At 36.0% G+C, this 16,933-nt stretch overlaps 1 protein-coding gene and 1 long non-coding RNA gene across 3 annotated transcripts; one reads left to right on the forward strand and one right to left on the reverse strand.

The window, feature by feature from the left end:
- The first annotated feature begins 2,076 nt into the window (after nucleotides 1-2,076).
- Nucleotides 2,077-5,368, forward strand: LOC113293302. 2 transcript variants are annotated; one of them, XR_003332188.1, is made up of 6 exons: nucleotides 2,077-2,314; nucleotides 2,493-2,549; nucleotides 2,777-2,858; nucleotides 2,948-3,014; nucleotides 4,048-4,121; nucleotides 5,108-5,368. It is a non-coding gene; the product is annotated as an uncharacterized LOC113293302 (long non-coding RNA). The 2 variants fall into 2 exon arrangements; XR_003332190.1 differs by having other exon boundaries at nucleotides 2,777-2,854.
- A 4,919-nt stretch (nucleotides 5,369-10,287) lies between these two features.
- Nucleotides 10,288-14,897, reverse strand: LOC113297687 (metal-nicotianamine transporter YSL2-like). Its single transcript, XM_026546248.1, has 8 exons — nucleotides 14,613-14,897; nucleotides 14,097-14,527; nucleotides 13,839-14,011; nucleotides 12,940-13,037; nucleotides 12,717-12,851; nucleotides 12,430-12,619; nucleotides 12,200-12,308; nucleotides 10,288-11,664 (listed from the first exon to the last, which is right to left on the reverse strand). The coding sequence occupies exons 2-8, from the start codon at nucleotides 14,473-14,475 to the stop codon at nucleotides 10,739-10,741; spliced, it is 2,010 nt and encodes a 669-aa protein (XP_026402033.1). The 5' UTR covers nucleotides 14,476-14,527; nucleotides 14,613-14,897; the 3' UTR covers nucleotides 10,288-10,738.
- Between the last annotated feature and the right edge of the window lie 2,036 nt (nucleotides 14,898-16,933).

A 16,933-nucleotide genomic window follows, 5' to 3' on the forward strand; every position in this document is an offset into this window, starting at 1 on the left:
CTATTGAACTTACAAGTTGAGAGCACGTGCATTACACGATAGCTGTTGCCCTCTTGGAATTGGAATTGTAGGCGTGAATTTTGAAATATCTGTGTTCTTAAACTATTACCAATCGTAATAGATACAAGTGTTCTTAATGGAATCACGTATTAATTGCCACAGATTTAGGAACTACTATAAGCATTCCGATTGGAAAAATATGTCTGATCATGGTCGAAGTCAAAATATGTGTGGTAGACGAGAAATGCGAGTACACGAAAAAATAAAGCGGTATACCATAATCTTAGTGTTTTATCTGGGGTTTTGTCATTAAAAGGGAATCTGAATATCGTAGAGCATCTAACTACATTTAACAGAACCCCTGAATGAATGTCATATATTAAAAGGCCAAGTATTCTAAAGCAGAGGTGTAATAAAATGGTCGTGCCAGCACGAGCATGACCCTGCACAACACGCTAAAATTTGAGCCCATCCGAGCATGGTAGTTTCGTGGTCTATGCTGAGCCAAACTAATTGGCACAATGACACAACACACGGGCACAGATAAGCATGTGCACAACGCAGTGCATCACGTTAAGAAAACACGTCATAACATGCATAAACACTACATAACATGGTCTAATACATCACATTTGGTGTATGATCAGACGAGTACTCTCGATCTTTTTCACTTTGTCTACTTTTAATCTTTTCCATTAATTTCTTTATTCTTATCAACACACATTTCTGTTATAATCCTACCTTTGAGCCGTGTGGACTTTGGAGGGTTCACATAATTGATTCCCTATAAAAGAGAAGACTGCCTAAAAATATCTAGATGGATAGACGTAGATGATTCATTGTAAAAGAGAAGACTGCCTAAAAATATCTAGATAGATAGATGTAGATGCTGCAAATTGATGGGCAAAGAAATGAAGCATAGATAATTATCCGTAGGAGGCTACAATCATATCCCTCCATTGTTATGTCAAAGACTAAGGTTTCACAATTGTTGGATGCCCCATCTACTACGACTTCTTGTGTTTGGTTGTTTTTATGTAAAGTTAATATCTATAACCCAAAGGACAAAGTTGTTGGTGACCAAAATGTCTTCATCAGAGAGGAATGGACCTTAATGTTAAGGAGGGGCAAGCAAATTTAAGATGACAGTGTCTAAATCCAAACCAAGTTCGGGTTAAATACAACCTAGAGAGAATAAATACAACTGGGACAGTTATAGGTTGTGACTAAATACAATCCCTCCAACTTTGACATTGCCGAAGAGTTTGTCACCTCCATATGCCATAGCGACCACCACCATCATCATCATCCCATCATCTCCATCATCAATATTTGACTCAACTAAAGGGAAAAAAAAATCCTAACAAATTTGATAGAGGATGTCAGGATGATGATATATATACCCGAAAATAATGAGATAATTTATTATGGAAGGACTTTGCTCGTCATATATCATGTAAATTATACATGCTACTACTAAATTTGTGTATGCTTCCAAGTAAGATAAAAAAAAGATGCATATGAACAACTCCAATGGGACCATGCAAGTAAATTTGTTTGTGGTGCCAGGTGGATGAGCAAACTGAGTTTTGTACAGTGGAAGGGTGATTCATCGAGTCCAATTTTGTGAACACTCCTTTAAAGAGTGTGCACGTAATAAAAAGATCTTATTGGTTGTTTTTAACAAACCGTTATCTAATAAATTTAATTTTTATTTTACTTAATTTAAATATTAAAAAAGGAAAGAGGATAAACAATAAAAATATTTTATTTGTTGTAGGGCCTACGGTCCATAGATGTGCGGCCCAACTAGGGTTTGCTTTTCCATGTATATATATATATATATATGTTAGTAGAAATTGTCGTTTAGTCCCAAAGTTGGTGGGCTTTGGACGCTTTAGTCCTACCATCTCAGGCATGGTACTCGTTAATCCAAATTTGTAAATACAGTGACATTTTAATCCATTTCTATACGAGTTGGTCCAAAATATTACCGATCCAGAAAAAATCAGTTATTGTTATTACCCTAAATAACCTTTTAATGTTTTTTGATATTTTGTAGAGAGAGAAACAAATCAGTTGCAGAGAAAATAGATCTAGGTTTTCTTCTTCTTCTACCTCCTACCCTTCGTCTGCTTCAATTACAATTGATCATAAAAAATATGATCCAATAGATAGCGTAACCAAATATATCAGTTCCATAATTTTATTAGAGATTTCGCAAAAATGAACTATTGTATTGGGTCTTCGAAATTTTAAAGGAGAAATTAAATAAAACATAGACGTAAAGGAGATTGAGAAGAAGCATTAAAAGGTTTTTTCTTCTTCCTCAAATTATACAGTAGATTTTCATTCTTAATTCTAGTTCTCGATCGGAAAATAAGAATCATTTTTTTTTCCTTCTGTATAATGGAATTAAAGTCCTCGGATCTTTTATATATATATGTTATGAATTTTCGGGTAAAGTTATAAATGAGTATTTGAAATTTTAGGAAACTTGGATGACATGGATTATTTTTTCCGCTACAATCAAAACCGGAGATGTTGAGGTATACGATGGTTCATTTTTGAAGTTTCTTATAGTTACCGTTGTTACAAGATTGAGTAGTTCGTAAAATGTTTCAAGTACTAACTAAAACTTGTGTACCTGCTTGTTCATGATTGTGATACCAAATATGGATTTGTACCAATTTTAGGATACTATCTGAGAAAGTATAAAACACTATTTTTTTTCTTTTTGTACATGACCATTTTCTATCATTTATTCTGAATGTAGAAAGGGACTATCGTTGAATAGATGATTGAAGAAGTAGTGAGGGACAGTGATCATTTGAGGAGCTTAATTAATATTCGTGTAGGTATATAAGCTCAACTTGCATTACACATACACTTGTAATAATCTGGCAATAAACAAGTTTGTCGTATTTACCACTATTTTTGTTTACAGCTAAAAGGAAAGTGGGTGTAACTTCCTTAAATAACACAAGCTCGAGATCACACCAGGTTATAAGCTGGTGAGTTTAGTATGTAGGTATTTGATTTTTATGGATGCTATCAAATCTGGATTTTTATTGAATTTTACAGTTCCTGCAATATCATTTTTCGTAAAATGACTATATGTTTATGCTTGGGGTAAATTAATGGGGTGTACAAACTGGTACACAAAATAATTAGGGTGTACATGTGAAAAAACGACTTCATAAGCTTATGCTTGCGTAAATAAATGGGGTGTACAAACTGGTACACATGTGGAGATCCAAGACTTCTTATCAGTAATGTGAAAGATTCATGGTGGCTTTAGAAATAGGGGCCTGGGTTAAGGAAATTTTGTCAAATTGTTTAGCTCAAGTAATTTCGGATGCTACCTCTGCAAGGGCAAGTGATAGTATTGGTGCTTGACGTGAGTGACGGAAGTAAATTATCTTATTAACAATAGGGGATTTTTAAGATGATAAATTTTTAACAATAGGGCTTATGTAAAAAAAATTAGTTCCAGATGTCCCGTGTACTATCACTTTAAGCTTGCATTTCTGGAGTGGCTCCAACTTCTATCTTTTGATGTGAGTAAAACCTAGATCTTGGGTGGCTATTTTTCTTTGTTACACTTATGTTTCTGTTAATAAATCTCTATGTTTTGACCACTCTTCAGTTATGTTCGTAAACGAACAATGTGTACACATTAACATCAACTCATTTTAAAACTCTTGGTTACTTGTCCTGAAGCTTTTTATTGTTCAGCCCTTCAATTTATCGTTATTATTTCCGCATGAACATTAGCTGTAAGTTCTTTTTGGCCACTAATGATAGTTGGGAGAGACATGGAAAGATAGGATCATTTGGGTATATATGTTTTGGATAGACGTGTAGACAGTATGTGTACATAGTTGTACACCTATTGATTATTAATGTGTACATAATCGTATACGTGTTAATTGTTGATGTGTACATAATTGTAAACATGCTTCTGACTGTACAAGAATCTTTTATTTTAGATTTAATTGTTATTTTCTGTTTACATCTTTAATATGATATGTGGTGTTTACCCAGGGGGAGACATGGAAAGACCGGATCATTTTGTAGGCGTGTATATAATTGTACAAGATGATGTAACGCGATGCAAGGTATTTATTCTAGTTATATGCTTTGGTTCCCTTGATGATTCCTACCTCAATATTGGTCCTAACTGATAACATGATTGTGTGCTTTAGGTTTTCTTAGTTAAATTTGATAAGTACAACCTTTGTTTAATAAAATAACATATTGATTCTTAATGTGTACATAATTATACACATGTAGATAGTTAATGTATATATAGTTGTACACTTATTGATTGTCAATATGAATGGTTGGTGTTGTGCATGTTTTACAGGGGTGTACATATTGGTGCACCTGTGTAAATCTTATGAAAAAATAGGTTTCGCTTGTTTTACAACGGTGTACATATTGGTGCACCTGTGGGAAGTAATTCCCATGAAAAAATAGGTTTGTGTGTGGTTGTGAATGATCATCTTTATGCATGTTTTGAAGCGGTGTACGTATTGGTTCACCTCTGTCATTCCCATGTAAAAGTAGGTTTGTGTGTGGTTATAAATGATCGTTTTTCTACATGTTTTACAGGGATGTACACATTGCTGCACCTGTATAATTCCCATGAAAAAATGTGCCCGAGTGTGAATATGAATGATCGATTTTATGCATGTTTTGCAAGGGTTGTACACACTGGTGCACCAGTGTATTTTCAATGAGAAAGTAGGTTTGTTTGTGGCTATGAAGGATTGGTTTTAGGAATGTTTTCATGGATGAATATATTGATGCACCAATATACTTCTCATGAAAAAGTAGATATGGGTGTGAGTATGATTAATGATGTGCATGTTAGTAATCTCGTTTTCAGTAAAGTGTAATGAATCACTGTACTGGGATATTTCGATGCGATATTAAGTTTGTGTAGTAATGTCCATATGGATTGTGTCTCTGACCATAAACCGACTAACTTTTTATTTTGATCGTTTTTTTGCTTTATTTCTTATGTGGATGTTGGTGAAAGGATAATCACTTTCTTTTCAAGCTGCGATTTCTTATGTTCATTGTTTTTTCCTTGATGCAGGTTATCTGCTAAACTTACCTCTGCAAATTTGGATGTTATCCAACTGAAGCTTGGCATGGTTGATATTTTTCTCAGTCTGTGCGGATTAGGGTGGCAGTCTGGCTATCATGGAGTTTGGAATTTTTTGGATCTTTGCAGCGGTGTACATAATTGTACACACATATGTAAATTAATTTTTTTTTTTAAATTAAAATTATATAGTCATATGTGTACTCTTTTTGTATCTCTCGGAAAATGCTTTCCAAATATATAAAGTTTGTCGATTTTGGACGAGCAGTTTAAAAGATAAATTGTTTTTAATAATTTTTTATATTATTTAAAAGTTTGTCGTACAGTTTCTTTTTCTGAGCAAACGTGTCACATCCACGTTGAATGTGTCAATTATAAAACAGTTTCCACTCGCTGCACGTGTGCTTTATGAAACACGTGTGGAGGTCAGCAGCGTGTTTATACATTTTCTGGACTAATCTGTTCCTAGTTGGAACGGGATGTACTAATCTGTTATTTTTCGGGGGGTTTTGGACTGAATCGTTTTTTCCCCTATATGTTATTGGAGTCCATGTAACACGATTGAAGTTAATCAATAAAAACTCTCTGCCTCTTTGTCTTCCCTACATTTTCACTACAATATTATTTTATTTTTGATAAAAATAATAATTAAATTAGATCTACCGAATTCTAGAAGATCATCCAACTTAAGAAAGAAACTTAACTCTCTAAAACCACAGTTTTTGATTCATCTAAATAAATTGTAACTATAACCTTTTTTTTCTTGCTTCAAACTTGAAACCATGACTTGTTTGAATGTGAAAAACATTAATAAATTTACATTGATTAATCATCCATAAATTTACTCAAAGAAGAGCATTATCAGTGTCTTTGATTTGACTGGGATTTAAAAACTTGTTATTAGGGAGATAAATAAATTTTGAGTTAACTTTCCGATTTATTTTTGCCACTTGGAAATCTGTTGGTCTTTGTCTGCGGTCGTTATACTATTAAAGGAATGCCTGCTTTTCATGAATAATCCGTCACATGATATCCTTTAAAGAAAACCTTAATGCCGTACTATTTAATTGATATGGATCAAATGAAAGGGAATGCATGAAAGCCACACAAAAAAAAAGTTTGAGATTTCAGAGAGGCGCCAATAGTGAAGAAGACGAGCATACATATCTTACATAGTTTCTGTTTTTATGATTTTATCATCGGAAATAATTTCACTTCCCCTTTTTAAATTTAAATCAAATTAAAACAAGAAAAAGAATTGATTGTGTTTATTAAATAACGGTTTGTTCAAAATAACCAATGAGGTCGCTTTGTTACGTGCACACTCTTTAAAGGAGTGTACACAAAATTGGACTCGTGACTCATCGAAGTAGAATAAGCCGAGCGTACCAAACGGGGTTAGTTGTCCCGACATGTGAGTTGAGTGTCGTCCCAGGTTGGGACGACCGACTCTGTATGGTATGCCAACAGTTACTATTTCACAAACCCCTTGTGGCTATATTTCGTTTGATACCTATATAAATAGAATCAACCCATCGATTTTAAAAACACACTCAACTACATTTCATTCTCTAATTTAACAAAAATATCTTCAATTAATTAAATACATCTCTTGTTTTCATTCGTTTCACTCATTATGAATCTTGATATGGAAAATGAAGAAACTGAATTATTAGCGGAAACATTTTTCCAACAACAAGAAGTGTTTATGTAGCAGCTGGATCAAATGGATAGAGATTCAGACGATGAGATATCCAGAACCAACGCCATGCTACAATTATACACTGGACAAGTTCCACGAGATACAGAACCATGAGATGTATTGATAAGAAGATGTACGTGGAGGTTTCGAGAGGAAGGTCACAAACAAATGATACGTTATTATTTTCTTCATTGAAGTGTCTACTCTGATCAAGATTTTCAACGTCGCTACCGAATTATGCCACAACACTTGGTCATGCGGGTTATTGGAGAGCTTTGTCGGGTAAACTCTAAATTTAACTATCAATTTGATGCACGAAACATACGAGGGAATAGTCCTGAACAAAAGTTCACCGCAGCCCTTAGGATTCTAAGTTATGGTGTGCCTGTAGATGCTTGTGATGAGTGCATTCGTATGACCAAAACAACCGCATATGATAATCTCAAAATGTTTTGCGAAACTGTGGTCAATCATTTTGGTCCACGTATTTCATGGAAACCCACGCAAGATGATGTCAATCGACTACTAGCTGAGAATAGGGAGGGAGCTTTCCCGGAATGCTAGGTATCCTTGATTGCATGCATTGGGTGTGGCATGGATGTCCATATGCTTGGCAAGATAAGTATAAGGGCCACTGCACGAAACCAACCGCGGATTTGGAAGCGGCAACTTCTTATGATTGTTGGAGATGACATGTTTTTTTCGACCTTCCGGGTTGCAACAACGACATCAATATGCACAAATCACCGTTTTTCGGAGAATTAAAGTATGAAAATGCTCCAGCTGCCAATTTCACCATCAACGGTAATCACTATAACATGGGTATTTTCTGGTGGACGGAATTTATCCAGCGTAGTTAACTTTAGTTCAAGCTTACGATGAGATACCTATAAACGAGGAATATATTTGTGCTCAACGGTTGTTTAAAAAAAGACAGACGGCGTTTATAAAGGATGTGGAACGAGCATTTGGAATTTGGGAGAGAAAGTTCCACATAATTTGTGGACCATATCGTTCGTTTAGACCAATAGAAATAAATAGAATTATGCTCACCTGCATTATTTTGCACAATATGGTAATCGAAGAAACTCGACGGTATAGAACATGGGTTCATTATCCAGATAAAGATTTGAGGAACAAAGTCCAACCCACATGGAATGTGCCTTCCATAGATTATAGAATGGTGGAAGAGAGAATTCAAAACAGATGCTTACATTTAAGACTAAGGGAGGATCTCAATGCTCACTTGTGGGATGATTTTGGAAGAAGGAACCCTCACAGGATTTAGTTTTTTTTTAGTGTAATTTGATTTGTGTACTTTGATTTCGGTAGTTTAATTTGTACTTTGATTTCGGTAGTTTGATTCATGTACTTTGATTTCGGTAACTTGATTTGTGTACTCTGATTATTTAAATTGCAAGTAAGGATTAATTGAAACTAAAGTTAAAAGGATTGCATTTAATTTAAAACAAGGGATTACACACAACAAGTTAAACCAACAACTAAATCCATGAATTTTAAAAATTAACAATGTGATGGCATTATAGATATCCTCCTCATGGATGTCTTCTTCCCCAAAAGAAGATCTGTCAGCTGGTGGTGGCCGTTGATGGGCCTTCTGTGCTTGAATTGCATTATATTTATTTTGCCAGAATTGCAGTTGTGCCCGATTCATCTTGGAAGTGTCCATTCCCATTATTCCTCGCATGTGTGCATTACAAATATTTTTTTCAACTTCCTTACGACCTTTCTTCATTTCTGAAGTCATTTTCTTACGTTCAACTAATTTATCCATATTGTGCAGCATCTTGAGCTACCATTCTGAGCTTTTTTGCTTTTTTCACACCCACTCAATCCCAAACATAAGCATTTCCATTAACATTCAGATTATAATTACCATGTACTGGTGCACCAGCGTTGGGTCTGAAGGTTTGAGTTTGTTTCAGGTGAAGAATAAGGAGAACCTTGAGAACCATGTTGGGATCCACTACGTTGGGAATGACTACCATATTGGGATCCACCGATCTCGTAAGGGGATTCCTTTGGTACAGCATATCCATCAAACAGATCAGGGTTGTATCAGTTGAGTTTTCTGAGGACGTGGAAGCATGTTTCGTGCTTGAAACTCGAAATTCTGGTTTTTTGTCATTCCTTTCTTGTTTTTCGTTGCTGCAGTTTCAACAATATATAAATTAGTTATTGCAACAAATTGATAAAAGATTTAAAAATCAATTAAGCAGTATGTAAACGTGGTTGTTGAACACCATTGATTCGATCAAGCGTAAATGCTGCATAAGCTCTGCAGTCTGCAGATAGCTTTATCTTCCTCCATACTGAACTTTGGACCGCGAACTCTTTGTGATGCGGTATTTTGTGTATCTGTTTGACTTGTCATTTTCTCTGAGAATTTGTTCTACAAATAATGAAGTGAAATTATAAGGTGGGTGTAGAAGGTGTGAGTGAAGTGAAATTATAAATCTTTGTGAGTGTTGAAGAAGTGATTGAAGTGGAATTATAAAAATTTTCTAAGTGTAGAAGGTGGAGGAGGTGTGATTTTGGAGTTGAAATCATCTAAAATTTATAGGGAGGGAATTGGTAGCCGTTGCCGGCTCAGTAAAGATCGACCGACTCAATCTGGGACGAGCAGCAAAGATCGACCGACTCAATCTGGGACGAGCAGCGACTCTGCTGGAACCAAGCCTCGGCTCAATATGAGCCGGTCGACGCAGATGGACCGATCGTCTCAGATTGAGTTGATCGACTCTGTGTGAGACGCGATGAACAAATCCGTTGATTTAAAGGTTTGTCCATCTATTATAATTGGTTGCCAATCCCACTGTAAGCGGTAAACGGGCAAATCTGCTTATATACCATCTCCATTGGAGTTGCTCTAATAATCAGTGCAAGGAAATGGAGAACAGGAACTTGAATCAAGAGACGACGCGGCTGAAATGAACTCGCACTTTCCTGTCGTAGGATCTGCATCTTTCCTCATCGATATACCAAAACGCAGCGGAAATAATTGCTTGATTTCGGCAAACAAATTTGAATTATGGAAATGCCTGTCAATTTTTGTATTATCTGTCTGTCCCTTATTTGATCATCATTTTTATTCCTTAGCAATTTGCAACCAAGGTCTTATCCGCAATCTTTCATCATAATTCACTTGCAACTGGGTCGGATAAACTAGAGCTTTCTTTTTGCAAATGATAAACTAGTGTTTGGAGTATCAACGAACTTTCTTACCTTTGAAATCATCCTAGGTCCGCCCTATCATCCTGAACCTAAGTTTTTGTCTTATTGCATTGCTGAATTTCTCGATCGAACTCCCACAAGTCCTATATGATATCTTTCATAGAAGTCGTCGATGAAAGTTTGGACCCGATCTCCTTTTGTAAAACAAATACAGTATACAAAAAAGTCTTGGGGAGCAGGGTTTACTCGTTTGTTACTCAGGGGTCCTGTGCAGTTTAAGTTAAATTTACCGGTCATTTAATTACTTTACAAAACTTGCTTATACATCACTAGTTATTACTATCTTTTATACTTCAAAAAAGATCCTATGGAAGTATCACTTGTACACTTTACTCCATGAATAACCAGTCCCTACTCCAACATAATTCAATCCATGTCCTTCAGTTCTGGGTTCGATCCAAGTATGTATTTCTCTGTTCCGAAGATCTGATGACAGTTCTACGTCATGAATTTTAAAAGAATAAGATTTTCATGTCTGTAACTATCTAAAACTACAATTGTTTGGACCACGATGATTTTAAGTGATACATGTCATTGGTTGACAACTTGACATCTCGGCTGATTTCCCTTCCGAACTAAACCTTCTCAAATTATTATCATTGTTTCCAAGACTCTGATTCATCCTCATTATTTTTCTTCCACATTCTTTTGAAACCTCTTTCTTGTTACGCAGACACAAACTGCATGCACATCGGCGGCTTTATCTTAGCCAGAGCAAGAATTGATGAAGGGAGGATCCACAACCCATCTCCACAGATTAAACCGGAAGCAACTGCAGGAATCAATAAGTTCGCTCTTTGGTTGTCAAACTTGAGCCATATAAACACAACCAGGCTCCCAACACACATATCTATTGCAAAACTTGCACCAACAAGAAATGGTACCGCCATAGCCATAGGCAGGGGAACCCAGTTCCCTACCTTCGGTGGAGAGAGATCTCTCAACAAGTTAGCTGCAATGGCAAATGAAAAGAACCCGTAACAAAGCTGCAAACAATGGTGAGGCAATGCTGAAAAGCCTTCAACCCCGAGAATTGCCATGTTTCGGTAAACTATAGCGTATGGAGCTTTATATTCTCCAGTGGGATTTCCCACATCAAAGGCTTTGTAGAAAAGAAAGAATGTTAAAGGAGCTACCACGCAGCCCATTGCAGTTCCAACGGCCTGACTTAAAAGCATAGAACGAGGAGAAGTAAGCGTGAGATGAGCAGATTTGAAATCGTGCATAAGATCGGAGGAAATGGTAACAATGGATTTAATAAGGCCACAACCTACAAGCCCGGCAACTATACCATTATCCTTCCCAGATAATGCAGCTAACACAAACAAAGCTACTTTCCCATAGTTATAGGCCATGTTCATGTCAGTCAGACCTGCACCATACGCATTACAGAATCCGAGAGATGGAGCAAGGAGGTATGCTACGACCACGTAGTACCATTTCAGCTGGGGGAACATGAGTGGGATCACGATGATGGAAACAACGGAGAAGAGAACATATCCAGCACATGCAAGCCATACTGGAATACCTTCCCTCAAGAAAAGTTCATTTCGCTGAAGATCATCAAGTGGTTCAACTGGCTGATCTGCAACTGAAGAAAATCACAGAGTGCATGAGTTAAATTTCTCTATATCCTACCAAAAAAGTTATATATCTCTATATTACACGTTTTCACAACATCTCTTAGGAAATTTTAAGTCCGGGGAAGGGCAATGTATCATAGAAGCTTTCCCTAAATGCAGCAGATTAATCTAGTCCGAACAAAAATGAACCTCTAGGAACCTACTCCAGTGCAAGACAAACATAAAGGTCTGAATTTCTGTACAACCATAGATATATCAGAATCATTGTGGGCACCCCAGAAGTTCGATACAGACTTACACTTTGTTATCTGTATTTCACGGTTTCAGATTTTGGGAATAAAAGGAAGTGTGCAAGGCAGGTAAGTGAACATGTTCTTGGTGGGTGAATTGCTGACTGTAGTGTGAGGTAAAGTAGGATTGCCCATCTATATGAATCTACTATAACATAAAGTTTGGACTGCAAGTTTCAGAAGTGGACGCATCATACATATATGACTAGGGTTCTTAAATTACGTTAACACAAGATGTGAGTTTCCTTTTTACCTGCACTCTTGCCTTTAATTCTAGCATGAATACTTCTACTGGTACAATACATTATCTTCAGGAAATTGTAGAGCCCGTCTCCTAGAATGAGCGCAATTGAGATAAAAACCTGAAAATGCAGCGGATTTAGAGAACTCTGTGCCACTAAATTGCACATACATAAATTAGCCGCCATTTTGTGCGAGACATAGTTACGATATCTAATTGGGAATGTGAATCAGTGTAGAGACCTTGTAACCATTCAAACTCTTCATGCTACTTTCTGATAAAGCTGCCGGGTACCAGTCTCCTTTTAGGCCATGTATCAATGGCCACATTATTCCCCATGAAAGAATAGCTCCACAAAGCAAAGACAAGTTAACAAGATGCGAACAAATCATCCCTGCTCCAATATAAGTCATGCTGAAATCAAAGAAAAATCTGCGAAATGGAAAAAACCCAAATTTCAAAAATTGACAAACAAAGAGAAAGCTGGTTATAATTGGGCAGAAGCAAGCCAGCGAGGAGGAATACACACGTTTGCTTCCATGCTTTCAACCCGAAAGTAGGAAACTGAGAGAATCCACATTGGTCTCCACCCGAGTAGAACCACTGAAAGAAACCCCAAAAGAAGCTAAATGAAAAGAACCTTGTGAATCCTTGAACTTGCTCCCTAGGCAGATAATAAAGGCAATTAATGAGCCAAACTCAGTTCCAAGATAGGAACAATTAGAAAGAGTAAAGGAACCAGAGAATAATACTTGGCCATCTTATCTCCTTGAGGTGTGTGAAAACCATTAATGAGAACTGCAGTCGCAGTGCCACTAGGATAAGTTAACTTGTAATCTATTATCATTATCTACAAAAAAAAAAAACGACAGAGGTACATCATAATTTCACAAAAACAATTGAACACTCAAGTACACGAAACCAGTCAAATACCCTTAATGGGTTCATATGAAAAACAAAATCAACTAGGGATTGAAGCAAAAGCGTATTTCTGTTGTGATAAATATGATCATTTGTAGCAGGTGATACAGATTAAATAAGACTTCCTTAACTCACATAAAATCTACCCTACATATGGACTGAATTCTAAGAGATTGAGAAAAAAAAAAAACCTCCACCTACTAAGAACAATAACTTCAATAGATTAAAAGCAACTATGGACCCAACAAAGGGAAGAGGCACATCTCTAATCCCCTGTTCAAGTTTGTTTTAAGAATTGGGGACTATGGAAGTTTTCAGGGAAAACAATCCAGGATGAAATCCCTCTTCATTAGTTTGCTTAAGGAAACAAAAACAACAACTAATGAATGGGATGAAGGTTAGAGGACATAGATATGTCTGAATGCTTTGGTATGACCATTAGAAAGAACGATATACACCTGATTCTCATCCCTTACTGAACGATATACACCTGATTCTCATCCCTTACTGTCCTTCCGCAACTGAGTTGCAAACTTAATTTTATTAGCAGTATCTTGTTGTCCAGAATAACGAATGCTAATACTTTTAATTATGGGTAGTGCTGAAGTTGTTAAGTGTGCATCATTTCCATTTTGTTTCAAGATGCTACGCAAGTTGAACAAATTCTGGTTTTAAGCAAGTAACCATTGGTAACAAAAAGAAAATCAAGATACCCAGGGAAGTATTATACCTTTCGAAGAGGAACCAAAGCTAAAATCCCAACAAAACTTGTAACAAAAAGGAAAGCAGTCATCCATCCAACTCCTGGTTCCTTATAACTCCCAGGACTATTTCCCGGAGTGTTAACCCCTACTTGCTCATATGTTTTCTTACTCAATCCCAATAGATAAGACCCAAATCCACCTGCAATTTAACTTAAAGAATATCACAATGGATACTCTAGAGAGACCTGGGCAGAGACAGAAACACAGAGAAAGAGAATGTTTACCTCCGAAAGAAATACTATAACAAGCAACCGCACAGGTTTGAATGACCGTATTCTCTTGTCTAGTAAATGGAGTAGAAACATAACCGGCTTTATGAAGCAATTTAGTCCATGACTTAATGAAAAGATATGCCAGAAGAGCAGCAGAGACATTAAGATTGGGAACAAGTCCTGTTGTGAGATTAAGCTTTGTCACTATCACACTGTAAATTATCCCAATTATAAAACTTGCAATTAATCCTCTCACTGTAATTTGTTTCTTCCATGGTGGAATTTTTCTTAACAAATCATGTTCTTGTTGCCCGTGTCCTTCTTCTTCTTCTTCTAACTCCTCTCTTTCAGTTTCTTTCTTCTCTTCCATGCTCAATGCTCCAAAATTCATCACTTTTCTCTCTGTCACTCTTCTCTTAAACTTCTTTTACATTAACAAGAATCTGAGAAAAACAATATGTAAGAACACAAGAAATGAAATTGAATTAACTCAAGAAAAAAAAATGCTAATTTTTTCAACAATCTCACCTGGGTTTACGAAGAAATTAAAAAGAAATCCCAAATTGAGTTTGGGTTATGTCTTCTTCTTCTTCAATTTTTTGGGATTGGGTTTTGCCCAGCAAATGGCGCTTTTCCAACTCTGAAAGAAAACCTCGAAAACAAACAAATTCTGGAATGGGTATTCTAGAGATGAATCATTGAAATTCTGAAATGGGTGTCTTGAATTCAATCTTTTACTAATAACTAAAACCCATTTCAGAAAAGACACAAAAATTTAATCACATTCTGTTTCTTTGGAATATATAAGTAAATACAGACACCAAACAAGAAAGTTAGTTTTTGAAATGATTTGCTTTTCTTGACAAATCGAACCTTGTACTGCATGAAGTACAATTTTCATTAAAGCGTGGGAAATAAGGAGTACTACACACAGTAGTCTCCAGATTACTCAATCCAACAACTCTGAATATAGGTACACCAGTTTTGGCTTTTCTCTTTTTGACTTCCTTTTCGTTGGGTTTTTTCACTCACTTTTTTCTTTTCTTAACATTCTGATGCTGAGACTGACCATATTGGAGATTTTGTGATAAAAGCATATACCATTAAAGGGTGGAATTAGCAAATAAACAAATTTGGTTATTTATGACGGATAAGAAAATAAGTATAGTGGATAAGAAAACCACCAGCCATAATACCGGGTGATTCTATTGCATACGATTGTGTACGGAGTAGAATGGATTCTGTATTTGAAAAGCAACGCTTGCATGAAACTCATTCTTTCACAAGCAGGCAGCCAAACCAGATACGATCGATGGGGTAGTTAAATTTCACTTCAACGGCGGACGCAAACTCACCAAACAATCATACACATCCCATCGCTTATGTATATGTCATTATGAATATCTCTTTTCAAAGAACACTATCAATGGAGCAATTTGATATTGGACCCACAAAGTAGAGACTTTAGTTGTAGAGTAGCAACTAGCAACGATATAGTAGAGAAATTAGAATGAAGTTTACAAAGTAAATGTTACTGTTTGAGATCTGAGATTACATAGGTATTGAATGGATGAAAATGGTGATTAATGCACGGTCTTAGGCTCTTAGCAACTTTAGCAAGTGATGCCCTAGCTACAGCTAAAGTTGGTTGGTAGATTAGTTTGAGCCATTAGATTTTGAGTAGATTTTATTCTCACCCTCCTTTGTTTCCAAAAGCCAAGCCACTGAATAAACATAAACGTTTATATTTTCTCTTTTAGTTGTATGATATATACGAGTTTGATTTTGTGCACAGACGCACAGTAGATTTTGTGCACAGTATCTAACAAGTATTCGCATGACATTTTAACTTCTAACTATTAATTAAAATTTGGTATTTATGTACGATGTAGTTAATTTTGGGTCTATGTTAGAACCAATACACCAAAACTATATTGTACATAATTTTGGTGTTTATGTACAATGTAATCAATTTCAGATCTCGGTTTGTTAAGACCAAGACACCGAGACTATATTGTCTCGGGGAAATTTTCGGTGAATCCTCTGAGTCTTTGTTTGGAATGACATTTGGCCGAAATTTCCTCTTTTAGCATACATTCAGGCCAAAAAACAATAAAAAATTGAAATGACATTTGGTATAGTAGCAACTCTTTAGATGAGGATTTTCTGGCCATAGTAGTAAATTAGTTTTATTATGCGGACTGATCAAGTTACTATGATGGGAATTCGAAGTTATAATTTAAGAAATTACTCTCTATTATGGAAGCTAATATTCCGTTAATGTTTCTTTTTCGAATTGGATCCCTTCAACATTTGATGCTCTACCAGATACAAGGACATGGTCCTTGCACAGCTTAGATATATTTTATATGTCAAAACCTTATATGCTCGTATGACAGCAGAAGATGGTATAGAAGAGTTTCCCTATACATTTATTTGGAAACCTGCAGTTCGACTGAAGGTGATTCATGATAAACTAAACATTATAGATCTATTATAGTGCAAGGGTCTTGACATCTGCAGTTGTTGTGTGCTTTATGGAGATGACTTTGAATCTCAATAACACTTATTTTTATATTGCAAGGTGCCTCGAAATTTGGTATCTAATATGTTACCCACACAGTGGTCTTGAGTTTTTCCTAAGACGATGTATGATTTTGCTGAATCCCGGTACCATCTACTTCTCTCTAATATAGGAAAAATAGTTTGGCATTTGATGCCGGCAGTTATTATATGGAAGGTATGGAAAGAACGAAATGGTATTTTTATTGAAATAAAGCATAGTTTCAAAATTGATATGGATTTGATTTATGAAGCTAAGACTTTAATTATTACTTGGGTTGCCGCAA

The sequence above is a fragment of the Papaver somniferum genome, chromosome 7 (assembly GCF_003573695.1).
Source record: "Papaver somniferum cultivar HN1 chromosome 7, ASM357369v1, whole genome shotgun sequence".
In the NCBI taxonomy this organism is placed as follows: Eukaryota; Viridiplantae; Streptophyta; class Magnoliopsida; order Ranunculales; family Papaveraceae; genus Papaver; species Papaver somniferum.

Bases quoted from the DNA above. Each gene is read 5' to 3' on its own strand.
- LOC113297687 (XM_026546248.1), bottom strand. From the start codon at position 14,475: ATGAATTTTGGAGCATTGAGCATGGAAGAGAAGAAAGAAACTGAAAGA. The intron at 14,012-14,096 runs GTAAACATTCTC...GTTAAATTGCAG, and splicing joins TTATAGTATTTCTTTCGGAG to GTGGATTTGGGTCTTATCTA. The intron at 11,665-12,199 runs GTAAAAAGGAAA...GATTTTCTTCAG, and splicing joins AATTAAAGGCAAGAGTGCAG to TTGCAGATCAGCCAGTTGAA.